The sequence below is a fragment of the Amblyomma americanum genome, chromosome 3 (genome assembly GCF_052857255.1).
Source record: "Amblyomma americanum isolate KBUSLIRL-KWMA chromosome 3, ASM5285725v1, whole genome shotgun sequence".
NCBI lineage: Eukaryota > Metazoa > Arthropoda > Arachnida > Ixodida > Ixodidae > Amblyomma > Amblyomma americanum.
The window spans coordinates 212,266,150-212,287,004 of NC_135499.1; the positions used below are offsets into that span (position 1 = coordinate 212,266,150).

General features: G+C 45.3%; 1 protein-coding gene across 2 annotated transcripts in view; it reads right to left on the bottom strand.

The window, feature by feature from the left end:
• Nucleotides 1–20,855, bottom strand: part of LOC144126003 (hemicentin-2-like) — a 204,810-nt gene that overhangs the window by 88,922 nt on the left and 95,033 nt on the right. For both annotated transcript variants that reach the window (XM_077659866.1, XM_077659865.1), the window contains exon 4: nt 1,389–1,598. In XM_077659866.1, coding sequence (XP_077515992.1) covers nt 1,389–1,598 — 210 coding nt within the window. The remainder of the gene's footprint in view (nt 1–1,388; nt 1,599–20,855) is intronic.

Genomic DNA, 20,855 nt, shown 5'->3' on the forward strand with positions numbered 1-20,855 from the left:
CATCATCATCATCATCATCATCATCATCATCAGCCTGGCTACGTCCACCGCAAGTAGAAGGCCTTTCCCATGTCTCTCCAACTAGCAAACCCTATCCCCTATCCCAGCAAACTTCTTAATCTCTGCCGACCACCCAATTTCCAGCCGTTCCCTGCTGCACTTCCCTTCTTCGGTGTGCCTTTTGAAGAACATGAAATTACAGAGTGGAACACCAACATGGGAGCCACTTAGCCACATACAGCTCTCGTGAAAAGTTTTTAGCCTACCGCCAGCGTGGCCGGAGTGGTTTTATTTCCGTACATTAAGAATGCTTTACCACTAGCTAGCTTAGAGACACCTCGGCGCGAAAGCTATTTCCTTATTTTCTCGCTTGCACTTGAAGCTGAGGTCCAGGCCCGTACCATAATTGTATTATTGCCACGTCCAATACAAAAGCTGTCTATACTAATGTCCGTCCGGTTTCTTGATGATTTATTGATGTCATTTCCGCAGATTCTGGAACGTGCATGGTTCGAAGCAGGAAGTGCTGCGCATGATGACAGGAAATAAGCCTAAAGCATGTCACAGTTGTTGTACCATTAAAAAACTGGTAGAATAATCAAAGCGCATATACTGCGCTCAGTGGAAACTTGCACTGCTGGATACGGGCTGCGAAAAGAAGCTATGTATGGCAAGGACACGCACTCATCTAATGCGATACCATTTAGGTTGTCGTCTGGCGAAAGAAATCCAGCTTCTCTATCACAACATATCCTGATGGTTCGAGAGGTCATGACGTAATCAAAACCACGTGACCAACTTCGGATCTATCGTAGGGCTTCGCCAAATTTGAAAATCTGAGGACCTACAAAAATTGAAAGTTGGCCCACCTCCCGAAAATTCCAAAGGACCCCAAATTTTTGGAAGTTAAGCCCAACCCAAAAAATAGATTAATGTGGATTAGTGGGTGGACTAGGTGGATTGTTAGTCGGATTACTATAATCTCATCTGATAATCCAATGGAAGGTACTAGAACATTCTAGATGGTGATGAGTTTCGACGCAAAAACGCAAGAACATTAGACACTCATTGTCGACACAATAGCAACCAACCTAGATGGTATCTTTTCTTTTGGAATGTGGTTAAGACGTCCCTTAAGTGTCTTTATTAGTAAAGGGTGCGGCTCAAATTTGCAAAAAAACCCATTCGACAGTTTGTTTCTTCAGCCACCTGTTCGGCAGCAGCACACAATGAGCATACGTAAGGTACAGTTCACATCCACTGCTACCTCTCCTTATTATCATGAGCAGCGAGAAAGGAGAAGGGAATACTGGCAACACCAAGAACCGTTGGCACCAGTACGTGCCGAAGGAGCACAAGAAAGTGACAGCGCTCTCAGTGGTACTCACGCGTGAGGTCGACGAGCACTGCAGACTCGAAGGGCCCGCCAATGAGGTTGCTAGTCTCGCAGCTGAGCTCCATGAGCAGGTCGTCGCGCGTCAGGGTGTCGATCCCGATGGAGCTGCGCACCACGCCGTCCAGATCCCGAGAGCCAGGGTCCGTCTCGCGCATCAGCTCGGCACCGTCGCGACGCCACGTCACAGTGGGCACCGGCACACCTGCGTTAAGAGAGGACGCTATAACGGCCGTGTCCTCAGATAGTACCGCGATTTTAAAATAAAAAGAAGCCTAATGCTCGCGCTAATCAGAAATTGAGCTTGAGTCGCGTGTGTGTCAATTCTCAGACCGTGAAATGAGAAGCGCAGTTCAGAGACTGAACTCATTGCACCATGACGCGAACAAAAAACACTATGCAAAACATTGGGGAGTAGTCGGTACACCTGACAGCAGCAAGCTCTCTTAATTGTTACGCATTTATGTAAAAATAAGCAGCATGGCTTCAAGACAATAGACTTTATTAATCTGGGCAAGACAGCACGCGAGACTGAACATTTTTAGGTTAATTTTTTCGCGTTTCTTCTCAGTATTTTATTTCTTTCCATCTTCTGACACTGGTTTATAGCTAGAACTTATGAGAACTTCAACAGCTATTAAACTTCAAAGAAGAAAAGCACTCATGATACAAAAACTCAGCTTGGAGTGAGCGACCGGTCGGCACTGCTTCCGAGAGCTGTATCTTCAAATTCGATGATGCGAAAGCGTCAGCGCGAAAGCGAGACGAAGGAAAGAATATAGAAATACATAAGAAATTCACAAGCGCTGGTGAATGCCGTATGTCTTTTCTTCTGTCACTCGTCCGGTTTTTGCGCTGACGTATTCACGGCATGCAGCACTAACTATCCAGTGAGCATGCTCTCCTGAAATTCGATAACCTGGCCGATGGAGGCCTGTATACAGCGGACATGAACGTCATCTGTTTCTATCTGTTAAAAACCGAGCCTCGTAATTAAGTTTGAAGGCAGTACTTGTTGTTTGCCGGGCGAATGCTCTAACCTTATGTCATCACTGCGCGCAGGCACGCAGGCTCGCACGCACGCACGCGCGCACACGCACACACACACACACACACACACACACACACACACACACACACACACACACACACACACACACACACACACACACACACACACACACACACACACACACACACACACACACACACACACACACACACACACACACACACACACACACACACACACGCACACGCACACGCGCACACGCACACGCGCACACACACACACACACACACACACACACACACACACACACACACACACACACACACACACACACACACACACACACACGCGCGCGCGCACGCACGCACAATAAACGTTTTGTAGAAAATATGGTGAGGTTGAAAAAACGTTACGCGGCTCGGATTGTGGATGTCGAATTACGGCTAGATTTATTACTGATCTAGCGCGTTTTTGCTTTCTTTTATACGTAGCCGGTCACACAACACCGTGCTTATAAAATAGGCAACATATCGTATGAAACAAATTCAGCATCACATGACAACGTACACTGCGTTGCCAACAACAAGCGACCAAATGAGCAGAGGTTGTTCACTGCACTCGTGCACGCCATATTTGAGGCCTTGCGATTGTGGCTCTGCTTGAGCCAGTGGGCAGGCCTGTGCACTTTCCTTTTCATCCTTCCTGGCAACAACCGAAGAAGAAGATTTGAGGCCTTGCTGCGTTTCGCAACAACAGTGGGGCGAACACGATTCTTTATTCAAATAGAGGCTGCATTCAGACAGCTCCATTCAAACTGCTGGAGATATAATTGCGCCTCCAACTTTCAAAAAAAGAAAGGGTTAAGAAAAAAAATGGGGAATGGTGCCGTCGTATCGATTAGCAGGCGCTGAGGTAAGTAAAAAGCGCTCTTTTCTTCCTGATTCGGCGCCCATGTTTGACATACAAACGAAACGGTTCCAAAAGTAAGTGCTGTTTTCCCGCCATCGGCATTGTTTTGCAGCTACTATGGAAACTCGAGAATCCGACATGGAACGTACGCAACGCATTGAACTTCCCGCGCCTCGAGTTGCCTGGCACTGGCTGTGTTGAAAATTCGACTTCATACATATGATCAATAATGTAAGCGGCTCCGAGTTCTTCGAGTTCTCTGTCTTAGTGCATATTTTACTGAGCAGGCCGATGTGCACTGTTTTTCAGAACAGAGGTAGAAGAATGCTTTGTATTCGTCTCTGATTTATTCGCTCTTTCCATTTTTCTTCTGTGCCGATAGATATACGAGACCTGTCTTTTTTTTTCCAACTTAGAGCGCAGTCAGGTTGGTCTTCATGCTAGCTAGACCATAGCCGAAAATTCAGTGCCGTTCCTGGCTGGCTAATATGATCAACGCATTTATAGTATTTCTAGTGGGAATGCGAGCCACATAAGCATGGGCTGTGGGCGGTCATGTAATCCAGGCGGCGCTGTGACTGGTAGGCCGGGCGGCGGAGCTTCACAGAGGAAGGCGGCGCAACCCTCGCCGCCACAGTTGGACCTTATTAAAGAACGAACTGCGGGGGAGATAAGTTTTAATCGTTTACTCTGTCCTTAACCGCGAAAGCGCGAACGCTCGTCTTCCCCTCTAACTGTATTCAGGGTAACGCAGAGAAGGAAATAAACAACAAGCACCGCCTCCAGCTGGCAGTGTGCTTTGTTAAAAGCGTCGGCTATTTCCGCTTCTCTACAACTATTTGGGCAGAAAGTTATTGGGTGGTCGCAAGATACACATGGACAGTGCATCTGTGTTTGCATCTCAAAAAAGACTGGAGTTGTTCTCGAGAAATTCGCTGTGTGCACTGAGCGCGCGATGTGTTTAGTCTAAAGGCTTGTTTCTAACTGATTTGTCCATATCTCGATTGATTGATTGATTGATTGATTGATTGATTGATTGATTGATTGATTGGTTGATTGATTGATTGGTTGATTGATTGATCGATACCTCGTAACACACCAGAGCCTTGAAGCAGCTCCTGCATCGGAACATTGCCAGAGGGGTGAGCCACAAAGAAACAAAACGGTGTTACAGCATCATTATAGGCGACTACGAATTCACGCCTCAGTGGACAAGGAAGCACCCCCAGTTTTGAACCTACCTCCACTTGTTTACAGAATATGTATACAAAAACATTAATTTCGAAGCACATTTGGACTTCAGCGACCTAGAATTACAGTCAGAGCTGCTGCATCCCGGTGGTGTCTGGAGCGGATAGCAGGACAGAAATCTACCATGCTTCAGCGTTTGCTGCGAAAAGAAACGCCCAGAAGAGGATTTTTGCAAGCACATTTCTGCAAAACAAAACGGAACCGCTACGGCATTCGCACCGCCGTTAGATACTTAGGCACTTCATCACTTCGTCGTCAAACTTTATCAAATGAGCGAAAGAAAAAGCAAAGAAACAGGCGACTGAATGATGCAGCATGCCGGCACCTCTCACATTGATACTTTGATCACAGGCCTTGTTCTTCGTCGTCAACTCAGCAAAAAACCTCACCGAAATGAAAATCTTTTACGCCGCCTTTAAAATAACAATCTCGCTGAAACAATTTTTCGATTTCGCTGTCACATTGTTTCGTCGTATCCGGGCCACCAGGATGACAGCAAAGGAGCCGTAGCACTCAAAAGCGAGGCACAATTTCCGATGCACTTTTTGGCGCAAATGTTCTTTCGCCCCTAGCGGGCTGTTGTCGTGAGCTGTACCGAAAAGAGGACCTCTCGGAGCGAGTGAAAAAAAGAAAGAAAAAAAAGATGGTCGACCGTCCGAGTGTGCGGGTCCCCATTTGAACGTGCTGCTCGATTGGCGCGGCGTATATGCTCTGCAAGCCGAACCCTCCTCCCTTTCCACCCATCAAAAACCCGCGCACCTCAGCAACATTCCGAGCGCATACCGAACGCGAGAAAAATGAGAGGGTGGAAGGAGGCTGGTGCGGCGGAGGGGAGAAACATTGGCGGCTTCTTCCTAGCCTGACTCGACTTCAGCTGAGGGACTCCGCGCCATAAAGTGGGGAGTGTAACACGGCTACCGCTCGAGATCGGCGGTCTCCTTGCCGCTCCGGCCTTTTTCCACCATCAGTTCGTCATTTGTTTCCCATTCCTGTATTTCTTACTCGCACCGGTCGAAGCGGGGGCGCAGGCTCGACAGCCAGGATGGCAAGAGTGAACAACGCAGCGACAAGGAAGGAAAACACAAACATCCTATGAGATTTGTTCGAATGATGCCAAGACTATATCTTCGAAGTTGAACTGGGTTTTCCCCCCACACCATTCGTTTTCTTTGCTGCTTGTTGTTTTGTTGTTGCTAGCTTTTCCTTCATTTTTATGCGGATATGTTGCACTCTCTGCCAGTTTTATTTGCGGTTTTCTACAAAAATGCCATTGCACCACCCGCCCGTTTAAGGCGGTTTTCCTTTTCATCGTGGCTGAAAATCTAACGAGGCGAAAAACATTTAAAGATAGAATAAACTTTTGTGTTCTAACAAATAATAAACGGTTGATACAAATACACCAGAGCAGTAAAAACCTACAGAAACTTTAATTTCTTAACTGTTTTAAGAGTGGACATTCCGTTGCCTATAAGAACAGCCTGCTGGCTTAGCTGATAGGCTCTTTCAACAGCCCAGTTAACCGCAAGACGTTAGAAACACAGAGCAGCTAACTACCAGCTATTTTTCTCCAGAGACGACAGCCGGTATTTCTAGCCAAAGGCAATAATCAACCACGTGATACCAGATACACTTGATGCGGGGGGGTTTTTACGTGTCCTCTGTGCGCCGAGTTTTGTCGTCTTACACATGTCATGCCACTTAAAATATCTGCTGCTCTTTGCGGCAATCGCAAATCTTATTCAGAATATGGAAATCGAAACAACTACAGTCGGATACAACTAAAAAAAAAACAAAGCGACACAACCCCATCAAATGAGGCCCTCTAGCCAATAGCGTCGACCAATTCTCATGACGTCATGGTTAATCCCCTTGTACCTGCTGGCGCGACATCGCAGGGGGTGGTAGATCGAAGTGGATCAACCACTGCTCATTCGGATTAACGGCAGCGTCATGAAAATCGGTCGACGCCATTGGATGGAGGTCCTCGCTTGAGAGGCGTTTGCCGCTCCGTTCTTGAGTTGTATCTGATTATAGATTTTTCTACGTTTGAGTAAAGGTGAGCTTAAGGAAACAGCAAGCTACGTATAATCTGACCATCTAAAAGCAGGTCCATATATTCCCCACCATTCTGCGTTTTCTTTTGTTAAGGAGAGTGTAGTTATGATAACCACACGATGGAGATTGCCATAAGGAAATAATTCATTCAATAGCCGGAAACTGTGCTCGTGCCCGTCATAGCAAAAAAAAAAGACACAAGCAGAAAACTGAACAGGAACAGTGCGTTACATGGCACGTAGGGAGGTCTGTGCATTTTCCCGTGCTGTGAACACATTATCGATTTTCACGAACAGAAAACCACTTATCTATTCGGAATTAGAATGCTAGCTCTCACATCGAACTGTTTCCTGCTCCGGCGAAGCACTTTGGCCTTTTTTGCTATACGTGGTTGTCTCGCATCTATAATCGCTAATGCTTTCTCTTTTTTTCTTCAAATTCTTCTCGTTTTTGAGACACATCGGAAGAGTCTCTTCAAGCGCTGCTCTTCAGTCCCTACTTCTCTGGTCAACGGTGAAGAGCTTTCGACAGCTATATCATACATCATTTCCTTATCGACTCGTCGTCTGGGTGCACTCGTGCCTTGAAGGCACGATCGCCAAGTCGCTGCTGCAGGCGCGTGAGTGATCGCAGCAGGCACCGCAATGCACGCGCATTATGCAAAACTGAATGAACGAGCCCAATCCCCGTTCTTTCTTTTTTTCTGTTTTATGTCGACAAAAATGTTTGCGGTTTCTGTTTCTTCGAACTGTCACTCACAAGAGAAAGGGGAGCACTGGAAAGGGCGAAAGAAAACTATGAAATCCGAACTGCAGACCTACGATCACTTTTGGCGACCAATGTATTGCGGTGCAGGTACTTGAGATAAGTAGACGAAGTGCTCCCAGGCGTCAAGGCCAAATTGACGTCGCATCAAATCACGCCGCTGGGGTCCGAGCGGATGAGCTGTGGACACTGGGAAGCATTTGCATATTGCATGGGACGGATATGGTGCTCTACGTAGGCTCGGACCGCAAGCGTCTCTGTCAGACGCTACGCGTAGACCACTGAGCATAAGTTACCGGTCTACTGCCAAGTTAAGCCGGCCCACAAGGACAAGAAATCCCTTTCAATGTACCGAGCGATTCGAAGAGACACGATTTCGATCGCTCCAACTAGCTCTTCTTGCTCAACTAATATGAAAAAGGCTGGTGAGCTGTACGAGACAGAAAAGTTGTTTTGGATACGCTAAAGGAGACAATCTCGACGTGCTAGTCGGGTAACATAAGAAACACGTAGAGCATTGTTTAATTAAAAAAAAAACTTGAGAATAGCTTTTTTCTTGTTTTTGCCAAAAACGAGAACAGAAAGCTGAATCATACCACTGAAAAAAAAGCTTTACTGGCCCTGCAAACTATCTGAAGGTGCTAAATAGAAGCCTAACTTATTGCTAATTATTTTATGACAACACTTATGAACCCTTACTTCCAGCAAGTTCATCGCTGTTGGGTATTTCCGTATTTTTTACAAGCCTTAGAAGCCTTTCGAACACAAAGAACACCCTGAATGTGCACGAAGAAAAATTGAGCGATGGCCTCCACTTGTGCAATGAACAAAAATGGGGGCCATCATGTGCTCTCTTGCACATGGGCCTTCCTCACTGCTCATATAACCTCCAGTAATTAAATCTTCTCATGCTTTGCTCACATAATTCAAACAAACACCAAATTAGACCAAACAAAACTTACAAGAACCCCTAATTACCATTACCTCTGGTAGTGCGATAGCTTGAGGATCTTGTAGTCAGCTGCCATGCACGAGTTTGCCACCAGCCAAGTGTGGGAGGTTGCAGGTCACAGCTGGTTCTTCCTCGTAACAACATTGGCAAGTGGCAAGTGTGTGACAGCGCTGGCTTTTTTTATCAATGCTATTTTATGCCATCGCTCTAAATAGCAGAGGAGACCGGAATTAATTATTCCTGGCAGCAGCATCTTTATCAAGTCTCTTGGCAGCGTGCAGGGTATACAGGGTGTTTCACCTAAGACCTTACACAATTTTTAAATATAGGCTTTTTATGTTAAAACAGGTTTTTTTTTTGCCATGCCATTTTCAGCAGTGTAGTACATAAGAATGCAGCTAACACATGCTAATTAGCAGGCTGGTTAACTAATATTGAATAGATAGCTTTTTAACTATTATTATTAGGCTTCTTAATTATTGAGAGGCGTTTAGCCCACCGTAAGTAATATTCATATAAGTTTTTAAAATTTGGAAATCGCGGTTACCATTGGTGCAGTGGCCCAACAAATTTTGGCTACATTGCGCCAAAATATATTCCGTTTCGAGAAGTTTTGCAGGTAAAGCAACCTCTCCAGTGCACGTAACTCGTCGAAAAAGCCAAAATTTGTTGGGCCACAGCGCGGAGGTTAACCGCGTTTTGAAAAAAACTAAAAAATGGTATGGATGTTACTTACGGTGGGCTACATGCCCCTTAATAACTAAAAACCCCAATAGAAACAGTTAGAAAGTTAATTATTCAATATTAGCTAACCAGCCTGCTAGTTATCAATCACGTCTTAGCTGTATTCTTAAGTACTACACCGCTCAGAATGCTATGCCGTAAAAAGCGATTTTCTAACCTAGAAAGCCTATTTTTAAAATTGTATAAAGTCTTAGGTGAAACACCCTATACAGAGGACGGATTAGATCAGAATGGTTTCATTGTGACCCATGTCATGAATAAGGCAGCGGAGAAGAGAAAGGCTGGTTTTAATAGAGAAGAGGAGCGGGTGTGGGATCTCCTAATCCGTACTTTCATCACAAGTTTTTTGTTTAATCTGGTGAATAGTGTTTTGAGACGTGTTGGGGAGTGAACAGTGAGCATATTTTAGGAATCCTAAGCGTTTTCACTAAATCAAGTCTCATCAGATTGACGAACATGGTGAGTAAGAATTTGAAATAGCACATCATCATCATCTGCCAAGGCTGAGACATAGCATAAAGTTCCATATGCAGTCTTTTAAAGCGCTCACATAAAGACACTGTCGCCTCGAAAGCCGACCTACGAAGTACCTGGCTGACAAAACACGTGATTGCTAATTGCATAAAAGCTCTATGTAACTAACAATCACATTGCATCACTATAATGTAAGGCACATAAATTTAAGCGCAAATGTGCAATCTATTCGAGATAATTACATTCCCTTACTTTCCGTAGCATATAACTGCAGACGACGCGGCTGCATCAACAGTTTTAAAGGCTCTTCTGGAATGTCTACTGAAGTAAGTGGGTGTGCAAATTTTGCATAATAAGTAAACGCAAATAACAGAGAGTATCAGAGCAGGGTAGTGTGAATTCGTATAGTGGAGAAATTATGCATGCGGAAACCTATAGAACATTAAAATATGCCAGGTTTAATGGCTGCAGCCGGGTAAGAAATTTTGTAGGGTTACATGCACTAGACATTGATTTGTTGCTTGAGCATAAACTTGCTTGGGCGGCAATTTTTTACCGATGCTTGAATTCGCACAGAAATTCTGTTCGCATTAAAAACATGTACTCACTTCATGGCAATGATGAACGGTACCTAAGCGAAATGCCTGATGTTGCCGCTACACAACCACCTTCGCTACTGCTTTGCGTGCCGTAAAACGTCCTCATTTTCGCTTATCGTTGTTGATACCTGACCTTATTACGTTCCCCTCGTACCCATCGTGGTCATACAATGCGTGCAAGTTGTAAAAAATTTGATTTCGGCTATATTGACATAGTAAAATTTACTATGCGACCGCACAAACCGGGTGGTCGCTCTGATAACGTTATGAGCCCCAGGGGACAAAAAAGACGGGCTTCGAAGAAAAAGGATGCAGAATTTTTTGTAAGCCGAAGAAGAATTAATTTTAAAACGGCTAGAAGCAACGCAAGCATATTTAATTGATTGCAGGAATGATTCCTGCCTTTAATGCGCGCATGCACTCGAAGGTCAATGTGGTCGTCATCTCTTTCGCCGCGAAGCAACCGCTGTGTCTACGACCTCCCTTCAGCCCCGCGACCTCTTTTTTCTGTCTCTGATGCGTTTATGGCACACGCAGTCAAATTCCAGTGTTAGAACTTAAATGTCCACGTCCTTTTCCAGACCTTTTCAAATGTTTAGCTCCAGTAATAATTTGCGCGTGTGTGTGGCTCCACTGTTGAAGCGGGTGTCTAAGTGAGCACGGTTCCATCACCGGCTTTTGCGCTGAAAGACTCTACTTTAATCGTAATAGACGAGCTCTGCGAGCTTCAACCAGCAAAAGGTCACATTTTGTTTTGTCGGTCTTACAACGTCTATTCGTTAGCTGACGTAGATGGTACTGGCTTTTTTTACTGCCATTTCCAGTACTTTTTGGTACTGGCATTTTCCTTGAAGTAAGCGACGGTTATAACCAAAACAACCCTGTGGAATGGGCATAGGAAGGAATGCAGTGGAATGCGATGAAATGTGGTGGCCACGATGAAAGCTCTACAACGGCAGCGCGATGGTAGCTTTTTATGGCTTACGTCACTGGGCAGAAAGAAATAAGCACACTTTTTTTCAACACGCCTAACCCGGCGCTTCAGCCGTCCATTAAATATTTGGTTGATAAGGAACGACCGCAACATGGTTTGCAGGCGTCTTTACATTGGGGCATGTGAGCTCCTCAAGAGGCAGCCAGCATTTCGAGGGCAAATACACGCTAGGGCATTAGATATTACAGTTCCCATGTGCAGGCCTTCCAATGTCATGTGTCTACTAAGCGAGTGTGCCCCGCCGAGCGGCACAGAAAGATTGTTCGTGCAGTCCCTGCGTGTAGCGCGTGCGTGCAGCCTGCATGCACTTCGTAAACTTGCGCGAGACGTTGCATAGCGCCCTCTTCGCGCGTGTAGTTTATATAAGGAGGAGGACACATAATGGAACATTCTTTTGAAGTCCTTAGGGAATAGGCCGCTCTCTCCGCATAGGTGGCTGCGGTGTTTGCGTGAGTCTAAACGCGGGACGAAGAACAACGAGGGGGTTGGGGAATAGGGCGGGATTTGGAATGCGACGCAGTTTGGTCGAGTTTAGATGTGTGTGCGTCTGTGTTTTAGCGTGCATGTGCGCGCGGCAGTGTTTATAAGCATTGAGAACTAAGGGCGGTGCGCGGTGAAATATGAAGACATGCGGGATGCCGCAAAGGTTTCTACATTAGGAGCGAATCTGAAGACACACAGGGTTCAATGTTTGAATTGCGCCCCGCGTACCAAGTGAAAAACCGCGGCCTAACGGGAATCTGTGTGCTTGCGATATAGGCATCGTAGCATTAGATGGTGCGCAGTTGTGCAATAAGTCGTAGACGATATTATGGCGCAATGTGTAAGGAGGAGGAACGGGTATTCAAGAAGAATCTTCCTGAATACGCCGCGATGGAATGAGTGAAGGGCCTGGAAAACGTAGATTTTCCAGAAAACGAACCGCATTGCTGAGACCATGAAACAGCCTTGAAGTAAAGACTACAAGAAAAGAAGCCCCCCCCCCCCCCCCCCCCACAACCCCACAAAAAAAAATCTTCCACATAAAACGTTCTCCTGACGCCTCTGGATAAAGCATCAAAAAAGGCTAGACTTCCCCAAACATAGACGAGAAGCGTAAGAAGTGAGTTAAAATATGAAGAATGTGGAGTGGGAAATATTTGACATTAGTCAAGAGAGAGAAACTGCGCTCATAGGGGCTTCCATAGCAAAACCTTTTATCGCCCCACAACCTTGTAACTGACCGGTTTTGAGGCGGATGGACGGCGCGTGTGCTTGGACGACAACACTAAGTGCGTACTTCGACAACCTCATGAGTTGTTTTTTCCGCCAAATAAACATTTTGTAATAAACGCGCGGTAATCATTTTCGCCGTTCGTCTGAAAAAAGAACATGTTTGTGCTGAAATAAATGATCAGTTTTTCAGAACTTTTCTCTTCTTTATTGTTCATTGAGTGCAGCAGAGTTCGTGAAGCAAGTTAACTTCCTTTAACCAGTCACATTTATTCGACGTAAATCGATAATACACTTATATCCGCTTTTCGGCCAGAACAAGTTAGCTTTGTGCCTGCGTTTCTTCAAGCACTGGCTGACAGGATAACTGCCGAACAAGATTCTTTAGAATCGAAATTGTACAAGGCCATAGCAATAAAACGGGGCTGGCTGTCGCAAACAGTTCAAACGGCAAGCAAAGTTAACAGCCGCGGGCAAAACAGATCACCAAAATTTAAAAATGTACCAAGAGAAGTCAAAATACATAACAAAAATAAAAGGAAATATAATGCATTGCACCCTGTAAACTGCAGGTACATGTTCATGCAACCTTCAAGGCATGATTTCATTTTTTATTAGAATTCATAGTTGGATGACTTGCGCCAAGAGGAAAAAAATTGGAGTTTAACGTAGTTAAACTAAGTAGTCGTGCGAAAGCAGCTATTCATTCCTCAATTGGAGGGGACACTTCAGCTTCGCCTTAAGGGCATGAGGCAAAAGCTTTGGTGGTTTAAGGCTCATATGTGCGCAATAAGTCGTTCTCTACTTAACATTCATAGATGGCCGTGAGTCTTCGTACCACTAACAGCGCTGTGTGGCAGCGGTTAAGCGATGCGCCATCTGCACTGGCAGGTGGCTGTTCCTGTCACAGCCACCCGTAAGGATTGTGTAGCCCAGGTTGCACTTCCCGAACAACCTTTCGCGACCGATCATTATTTTAACCGCCCCCTGCCTCCGAGTGCCTACAGCTTGCGCGACGCTCCGCCGAGATTACTCGAGCTTCCTCCCCACATTGACCTCAGCGCCGTTCTCCTCCGAACTTACCCGACCTAACTGAAAGCAACAGTATTGTCACCGAGAAACGCTTGACGTACGCAGGGCTGGTTTACTTATACGCGCAAGACGCTGTTCGGATGCGCAAGGCAACAGGCAGCTCGAGAGATGAAGACGAGAAAACATCTAGGCCCGAGATGGCTCAAGGCTTGACAACTGCCAGGTAATACAGTTTAGCCGCGATACGGCGCCACTATAGGAGTTAGTAGTGTGGCAGTATTAAAGCGAAAGCACTACTCCAGGCGTACCAGCCCCGAGCAATAAACTTGCCGTCTTGTATTTTCTTGTGCTCTGAATTAACCCAGCTTACCCGAGTTAGCTCGGGCAAGCTCCAGTGAGCTCGGGTAATCTCTAGGAAGCTCGGTGCACAAGACAATACAAGATGACAAGATTCTTGCTCGGGTTTAGTACGTCTGGAGTAGCGCTTTCGCTTTAATACTGTTCCTTTCATTAGCTTGAGATGACGTGACGTCGGCCGCGAGCAATCAGTTGTTGCTCCACTGTCTTTGCTGTTAAAGTTCTTTACGTTTTCCAGCGAATTTCTAGTTTGATTCTCAGTACTGACCTTTCCACTATGTAGCATTTACCTACCGTATCTACTCGCGTATGGACCGACCTGTTTTGTAACTATCGCGCTCTCCAATCTCGGGAGCTAACCAATATGCGAATCGCGGCCAGGGTGAAGCTGAAACACGACTATAGATTCAAAACAAGAGTTTTGCCAAAAAATATTTAGGAAAAATTGAGCAAAACTTGTAAAGACACGCTTGTATATAAAAGAAAAACCTTAAAAATTTTCTTAATTTCACACAATACTTTTAAATGTTTTTGACCACTAGCTAAAAAAAATCGAAGTTTTATCTTGAGCAGTATTCTGTCCACAAAACAATAACTGGAAACCCTATGATTTGGCACCAGAGCACGGCCGGCTGTGTTCCAGACAGGTTTCTGTCGTAGCCTAAGTCAGAGTTCAATTTGGACGAAAATTCAGTATCTTCAGACTCGGTGACGCTCGGAACGCCAATAAATTAATTCGCAGATGAAGCGGAACCCTGATATCTGCGCCGTTTTATAGCACGCACCGCGCATGCGAAGGCTGCCAAGTGACGTGGACGCCACCGCGTCTTCGGAACGCGTTCATAAATTGCCGCCTTGCGGGAAAAAAGAAAACTACATCGGAAGAATTTTATTCGGAAGCGAAACTTCGGTTCCCTGGCTCGCCGCGCGAAGTCTTCGTTAACGGGCTAATGACGCTCAATGGGCGTGGTAAGGAGAGAGTTAGGCGAGCCATCATCTTACGCGCGGAGGTATAAAAAAATTTAGCGACAACACGCGGCTTTATTGTCGCCGAAACGGGCGTCAGGTACTATACAGTGGGAGCGGATATCCGATGATGAGTTTCTCACAGTGCTGCCCCAGCTCAGGGTGTGGTGCGCTATGCCGGAAGCTTGTACTGCGCGTCGCCGGGTCGGAGCATCGTTGGTTGGTTATCAGTTTTTCTTTTCTGATTTCAAAAGTTAAGGAGTAGACTTGCACTGCGTATCGACCTAAATGCGGACAGATACGGTATCATGGCTGAGCATCCGCCTTGCATGCGACAGGCGCGGGGTTCGATCCCTAGTGCCGCGAGGACCTACCAGTGATACAATGGGTACAAGCTTTCCCCTGGTCTGGTGCTCGGCTTATTCTCGGGTAAAATGCTTAAGAAACGTGTCTTTGACCCCACTTTGAGAACACGAAAAATCACATAGTGCTATGGCGCTCTTGGGCCACTGACGCACTTGTGCCAGAAAAATTCATTATCATCATCAGATACGGTGCCGTACCTCTGCCTGGTCCTTTACGTTAGAGAAATCTACAATAGTAACTTTTTGAGAACCGCCAATAATACTTAGCCATGGCTCAAAAGTCTGCATGGTTGCCTGCGTTCCGTGAAACTCAGTTATGGCTAGTAATAAAGTTACATTGTTTTAATGTGCGTATGCGAAGCCATGTTGAAAGCAGAATGGCTCCAACTCACTGTGCTTAGCTTGAATTACTTCGGTGCCGAGGAAAAGAGATGTAGAAAAAAAAAGCTGTGTAGCGGACGCTCAGGTGGGCTCATGCGATTAAGTGCGTAAGCAGATAGTACTTTTGGGATGATGCTTCTCCATTTCGCGCTTTTCTGTTTGATGCTTTTCCGTTCGAGGTTTTTTTTTCCTTTTTCCGCATCCCGTTTACTAGGAGTTGTGCAAATTAATTTTATTTACATTGGCTGGCTATTATGCTTCGCCATTGATTTTCTCCTTCAGATTTGCTGCATTAGCACTTCACTTCACTTTGGCTGCCTTTATGGCTCGCTAGTGACAATTCTATGCTTTTGCATCTATTGCACTGCACACAATTCGCTTTACTTGGCACGCCGCTTAGAATCAGCCGATGGCGCGCGCATAATGAAGTGATCCGCTGACGGGCGTTCGCATGGGGGTGTCGCGCCGCCCGCCTCTCCGCTTCCGCCGATTCCTATTTTCCTCTTCGCGTCTCGTCGAAGGGCGGTTCTCGCGCTAAGCTCGCTGCAGCCGCCGGAGGCTTCACGTGGTGGGCACGCAGAGACACATGCCAGTATTTTCGCCTAATGGAATTCGTAATGCTAATTCAGTTAAAGCCAGACAGTCTGGCCTACAACTGTGTCCGGCTGGCTATCCTGTTATAATGAGGCAATTATATCTATAATTTCACAAAATACAATTATCTTTATCGCCGCACAATGCTCATTTAATGACCATCTGCGTAAGTCCAGCCATTCTGCGCAGAAAACTATAATGATAAAAAAATATTTATGGACGCATTTAATTTGCTTCATTTTCTCTTACCCTGGTGTTTTGCTTTCGAAAGACCCTTCTTAGGACTCTAGGCAATATGCGAACTTTCCTTGGGCGCCATTTTCTGCGTGTCCTCTTTCAGCTGTTATCTCACTTTCTTCTTACCTACCTGCGAGCAGCAAAACATAGCGATAGGTTTTCCGTCTCCGCTGATGCTGGAAGCAAATTGAACTGCGCTGTTTTCCATTTTGTTTTTTTTTGTGCTACACTTAATAGAATCTGGCATTCAGTTCTGAAGGTAAAGGCCACAAGCGAACGTCTCAGGCGTGAATAGAACTCATCCGTGCCTCATAAATGAAACAACACTCTTCTTCGCAAACCAATTTCGGCTCTCGATTCATGTGCGACCTGTTGCAAGAAAAAAATATAGATTTATCGCTTCACCATGTTCGGTCTGTATAAGAAGCCAGACAGCATCAGTGCTGTTGTACCGACTGCGTGAATGATAAATTCGTACTCAAGCCTTAATGTTTTTTGCGTCATTTGTTTAACGCGTGACTTTTTTTTTCCTTGTGTCTCGCACACTCAAGTCAGAAAAAACCATAGCCTATGTTTGTCCTTTAGTACATGTGGTGGCGTCCACCCATGAATAGACGGACGCCTCAACTCACTTAGTTAACAATGAACCTAATCTAGATAACAAGCCAGGTCCAAGCTCCCTTGAATAACAACAAAGAGCAGTCGTTTCTTTACGCAGACACAGCACGTATGGTCAGGTAGGTAGAAGGATAAGTTATTCATCGGTTATCCCGGTGACTTTGGAAGAAGTAGAAGACAAAAGAGGAGGAAGAAAGCAGCAAAGTATGACAAGTTAAGATGATTTAATTGATTTCGATAATAGTTCTCGTAAATGAAGCGCAAAAAAATCGCGAGTGCAGCGCTGGGTGTGCATGCTAGGCCACACAACCTGAAGCAGCACCCATGCCTTCCATGCAAAAGTCCAGTCCAGGCGCAGGTGTGGATGACCCACCAGGATATTTTTTTCTCTTCGCCCTTTCCTTCTTCATTCGCTCGTTCCATCTCATGGATGTTGTTGACGCACGGGATTGGGCAACCCAGCCGCCCAGGGCGAGCGCTGTGTGGGGGACGTTTAATCGCTCCCCGAAATGCTCCATCTGTTCGCCCTTTAACGCGCCGTCGTAAACCGCGCGTGCGGTCGTCCGAAAGCAGTGTCGTTGTTTCGCTAAGCCATATAAAGACTCGTTAGCGGCGCTGGGCCACGCCCACCTCCCGTGAAGGGAGTCGACCGCAGGGCGGTGAGTTGTTGTATTGAAGTTTGCACGGCTACATAACTACCGCGCGCTACTTTATGGACCTTTTTAGATAAATATACTCTCATGAAACCAAGCTCTTTCTACCCCAACGAAATCAGTGCAGTTGGTTCCTATTCAAGCTCGCTGCGAAAGACATAATGCGTCGAGAATTTTTCGAAATGCCGCCCATCTGGAGTATTTTATACAGGAGACATTTTATGGGGCCAGGCTGTGTAAAGAAGGAAACTTGTTTGCATAAAATAACGAAGTCCTTTTTTGGGGTACCCGGCAGACTAAGCATTAAAGCAATAAGACCTCCGACCAGCGCAATTTCCAGTTAAAAAAAGAGGCCTGGTTCGGATCATGAGCTTCGTTCATCTTAGACTACATCGCACACGCTTTAATATGCATGTCGCGTGCGCAATCGCAGTGTAATCGTGAAGAAGGCGTTCCTGGCGACACCACGATACGACGAGGCATGAAACCTTCCGAGGAACTCCATTACCCGAATAGTCTCCTAAATAAACTGAAATGCTTGTTTAAACACTAGCTGGCTGCATTTGAACGAGACTTTCATTTGTCTCATGTTTAATGCTTCCTTTCTTATTTCTTCTGTTTGACACAACCATTTCAAATGGCTCAGAAATAAGAATGCGAGCATAAAAATGTTGCACCCCAATCATTGGAACTTCTTCATTATAGCAAATATTATTTCTTTTAGAGAAAAATTCGACAATTATCGGCCCCTCCCAGCGGTTGTCTTGGTTCGGACAAGCTGCCTATTAGCGAGAATATAACAAAAGCGTGACAACGAGCACAGCAGTGCGCCTCTCATATTCTGCCTGAAGGCAGAACAGGCGGCTCTAATAGGCTATCCACAGTGCTCCTTGAAGCCACGAAGGCCAGCCAACAGAAAGCTATTTGTCCCTAGCCGTGGTCTAGGGATGAAAGGAGTGGCTCGGCTTCCTCCCCAAAAGCAATGCGATCGAAATGAAAGAACGCAGAAACAGGCAGGAAAATATGCGCCGAGCTAAACTTGAAAAGCAGACGCGCACACCGCCCAGCAATATCCCATTTGTCATAGACCCACAACGAATAAACCGAGGATCATGCATTCCCCTCTTCTCTCTCTTCTCATGTAATATGGTTTTCTTTCTTTTTTTCCCAAAAACTGCACGGCGGCTTTATTTTATGTCGCTTTGGCTCTTCCTTTTCCCCCCTCTTTCTCTCACTCTCTTGCCTTCGCGGCCAGCATTCTTAAGTTCGCGTTGTTTTCTTAGCCGAGTCAAACGAAGGAGAGCAAGACGGATAATGCGGGCGACGAAAGTGGCATAAAACAAGGGCGATAGAGGCCGCCACCGCCGCCGCCAGCGCTCGCTCTGCAAATTGATTTCCCAGGCCGAGGGTTCAAGGCGCGGCGGAAAGCTATCTTATCTGACGCAGACCGCAGGCGTCCTTCGCCGAATATTAATGAAACCCGGAAAACTGGAATACGCGTGCACGCACGATCTCCTAACGCTGCGACGCCGAGATACATATATCTCCACGTGCCCGTTTCCGTCCCGCTCGTGGGTGCAACGCGAACGCGGGTCTCTGCGAGCGAACCAACTGCAGTAAAGCTCGTTTGCCTCGGAGTAGTGCGGAAACTGTACGTGTAAAATATTCCTACAATGAGTCAAGTATAAGCACGTGCTTACTGTTACTTTCGCTTTCTTATTTATTGCGTGATGGTGTTCGGCTTTCTCTGAAATTCTGGCTGCCATGCTGAAAAGAAAAGATTTTTCCTCTACTGCCATTCTGCTGATCATCTCCACTGTGCGGCATCTAGGAGGCGAAAGTGGGCGGATGAAACAGTGGCGCGTCTATTCCACTAAGTCTGCCCCCTAAGAATGGCCGGCTCCAGGATGTAGTACGCAAAAACCATAAGAGAGGTTCACGTAACTACGTAGTAATCTGAGTAGAAAAATAAGCAATGAACCTTCAGGAAACATGGAAGAATTACCTTTTTTTTCTTTTTAGGAGATTTTGAGCATGTCCCGGCAATGTTGAAAGCGGCAGTCAAGCCTGACAAGTTGTTAGCGTGGTTTTAGACTGCAGCTCACAGCATAAGCAGGCTCACGTTGTAATAAGGCAAAAAATTGTAATAAGAATAGAACTGGGGCTGACGTTCACTCAGATGAACTCACATCGCGGTTAAAGGGGATTACTTGTTGGAAAATAAAAGGGGGGCTAAGATTTGTGCATAGTGAAAAAAAAATCGAAATAAGTTAAAAACGTCGTACTCCACAGACAAAGCCACGGACCTGAATGATATTAGATCAAGCAAGAAAATGTTTTGAGTATTTATAGCTGTAGGTGTGTAGTGTTGTGCCACATGATCTTTTTTTTCGGAAATTGGCCGTAGAGCCCCTTTCAACGGTGCTTTATTTATTTATTTATTTATTTATTTATTTATTTATTTATTTATTTATTTATTTATTTATTTATTTATTTATTTATTTATTTATTTATTTATTTATTTATTTATTTATTTATTTATTTATTTATTTATTTATTTATTTATTTATTTATTTATTTATTTATTTATTTATTAATTAATACCTCAAAGGCCCCATTGAAGGGGTTTTACATGAGGGGGTGGAACTTCAGCAGTAAATTTCTTCAATTGACGATCTGAATGACGATGAGTCGATCTGATCCACGATGACGTTTGGCAGGTCATTCCAGTCCCTTGCTGTATGAACGAAAAATGATGACAGATGCGCAGAAGTGCGGGCAGGGGGAGGGTAGACTGCCTTTCCGTGGTTTGTGCGATTGGAGATGCGATGTGAGGGGCTGATAATGATAATATATGTCCGTGTGTGTAGCAGAAGCGCTCAAATTTTTTAACACAAAATTTCAGTATGACGGCAGCGCGAATGCTTGTACTCATTAAATTCCGTTGTGCACAAAAGCTGAACAACTAGCAATGCTAAGCGAAAGAGGACAGTTCAATAAATCTTCATTGTATACACCAAGCAAGGCTTTCAGATCATTTCTCTTTGAATGAAACGTCGGCCCATCGCGACTATCCAGCCCGTTTTTTTTTTCCGCACCGTTTTTATTTACTTAATTGTTTATTTGCTTGTTTTTTATTTATTTTTGCTGAGATCATATGTATTGGTGGTAGCGTATTGGAAAAACGACAGTGTTGTTAAATTGGGCTCTAATGCTGAAAACTTGGCCTTTTTCACAATCACGAAATGTGGCTTTAATGGCTTCAACTTATGACTCTTCTTACACTTTTAAC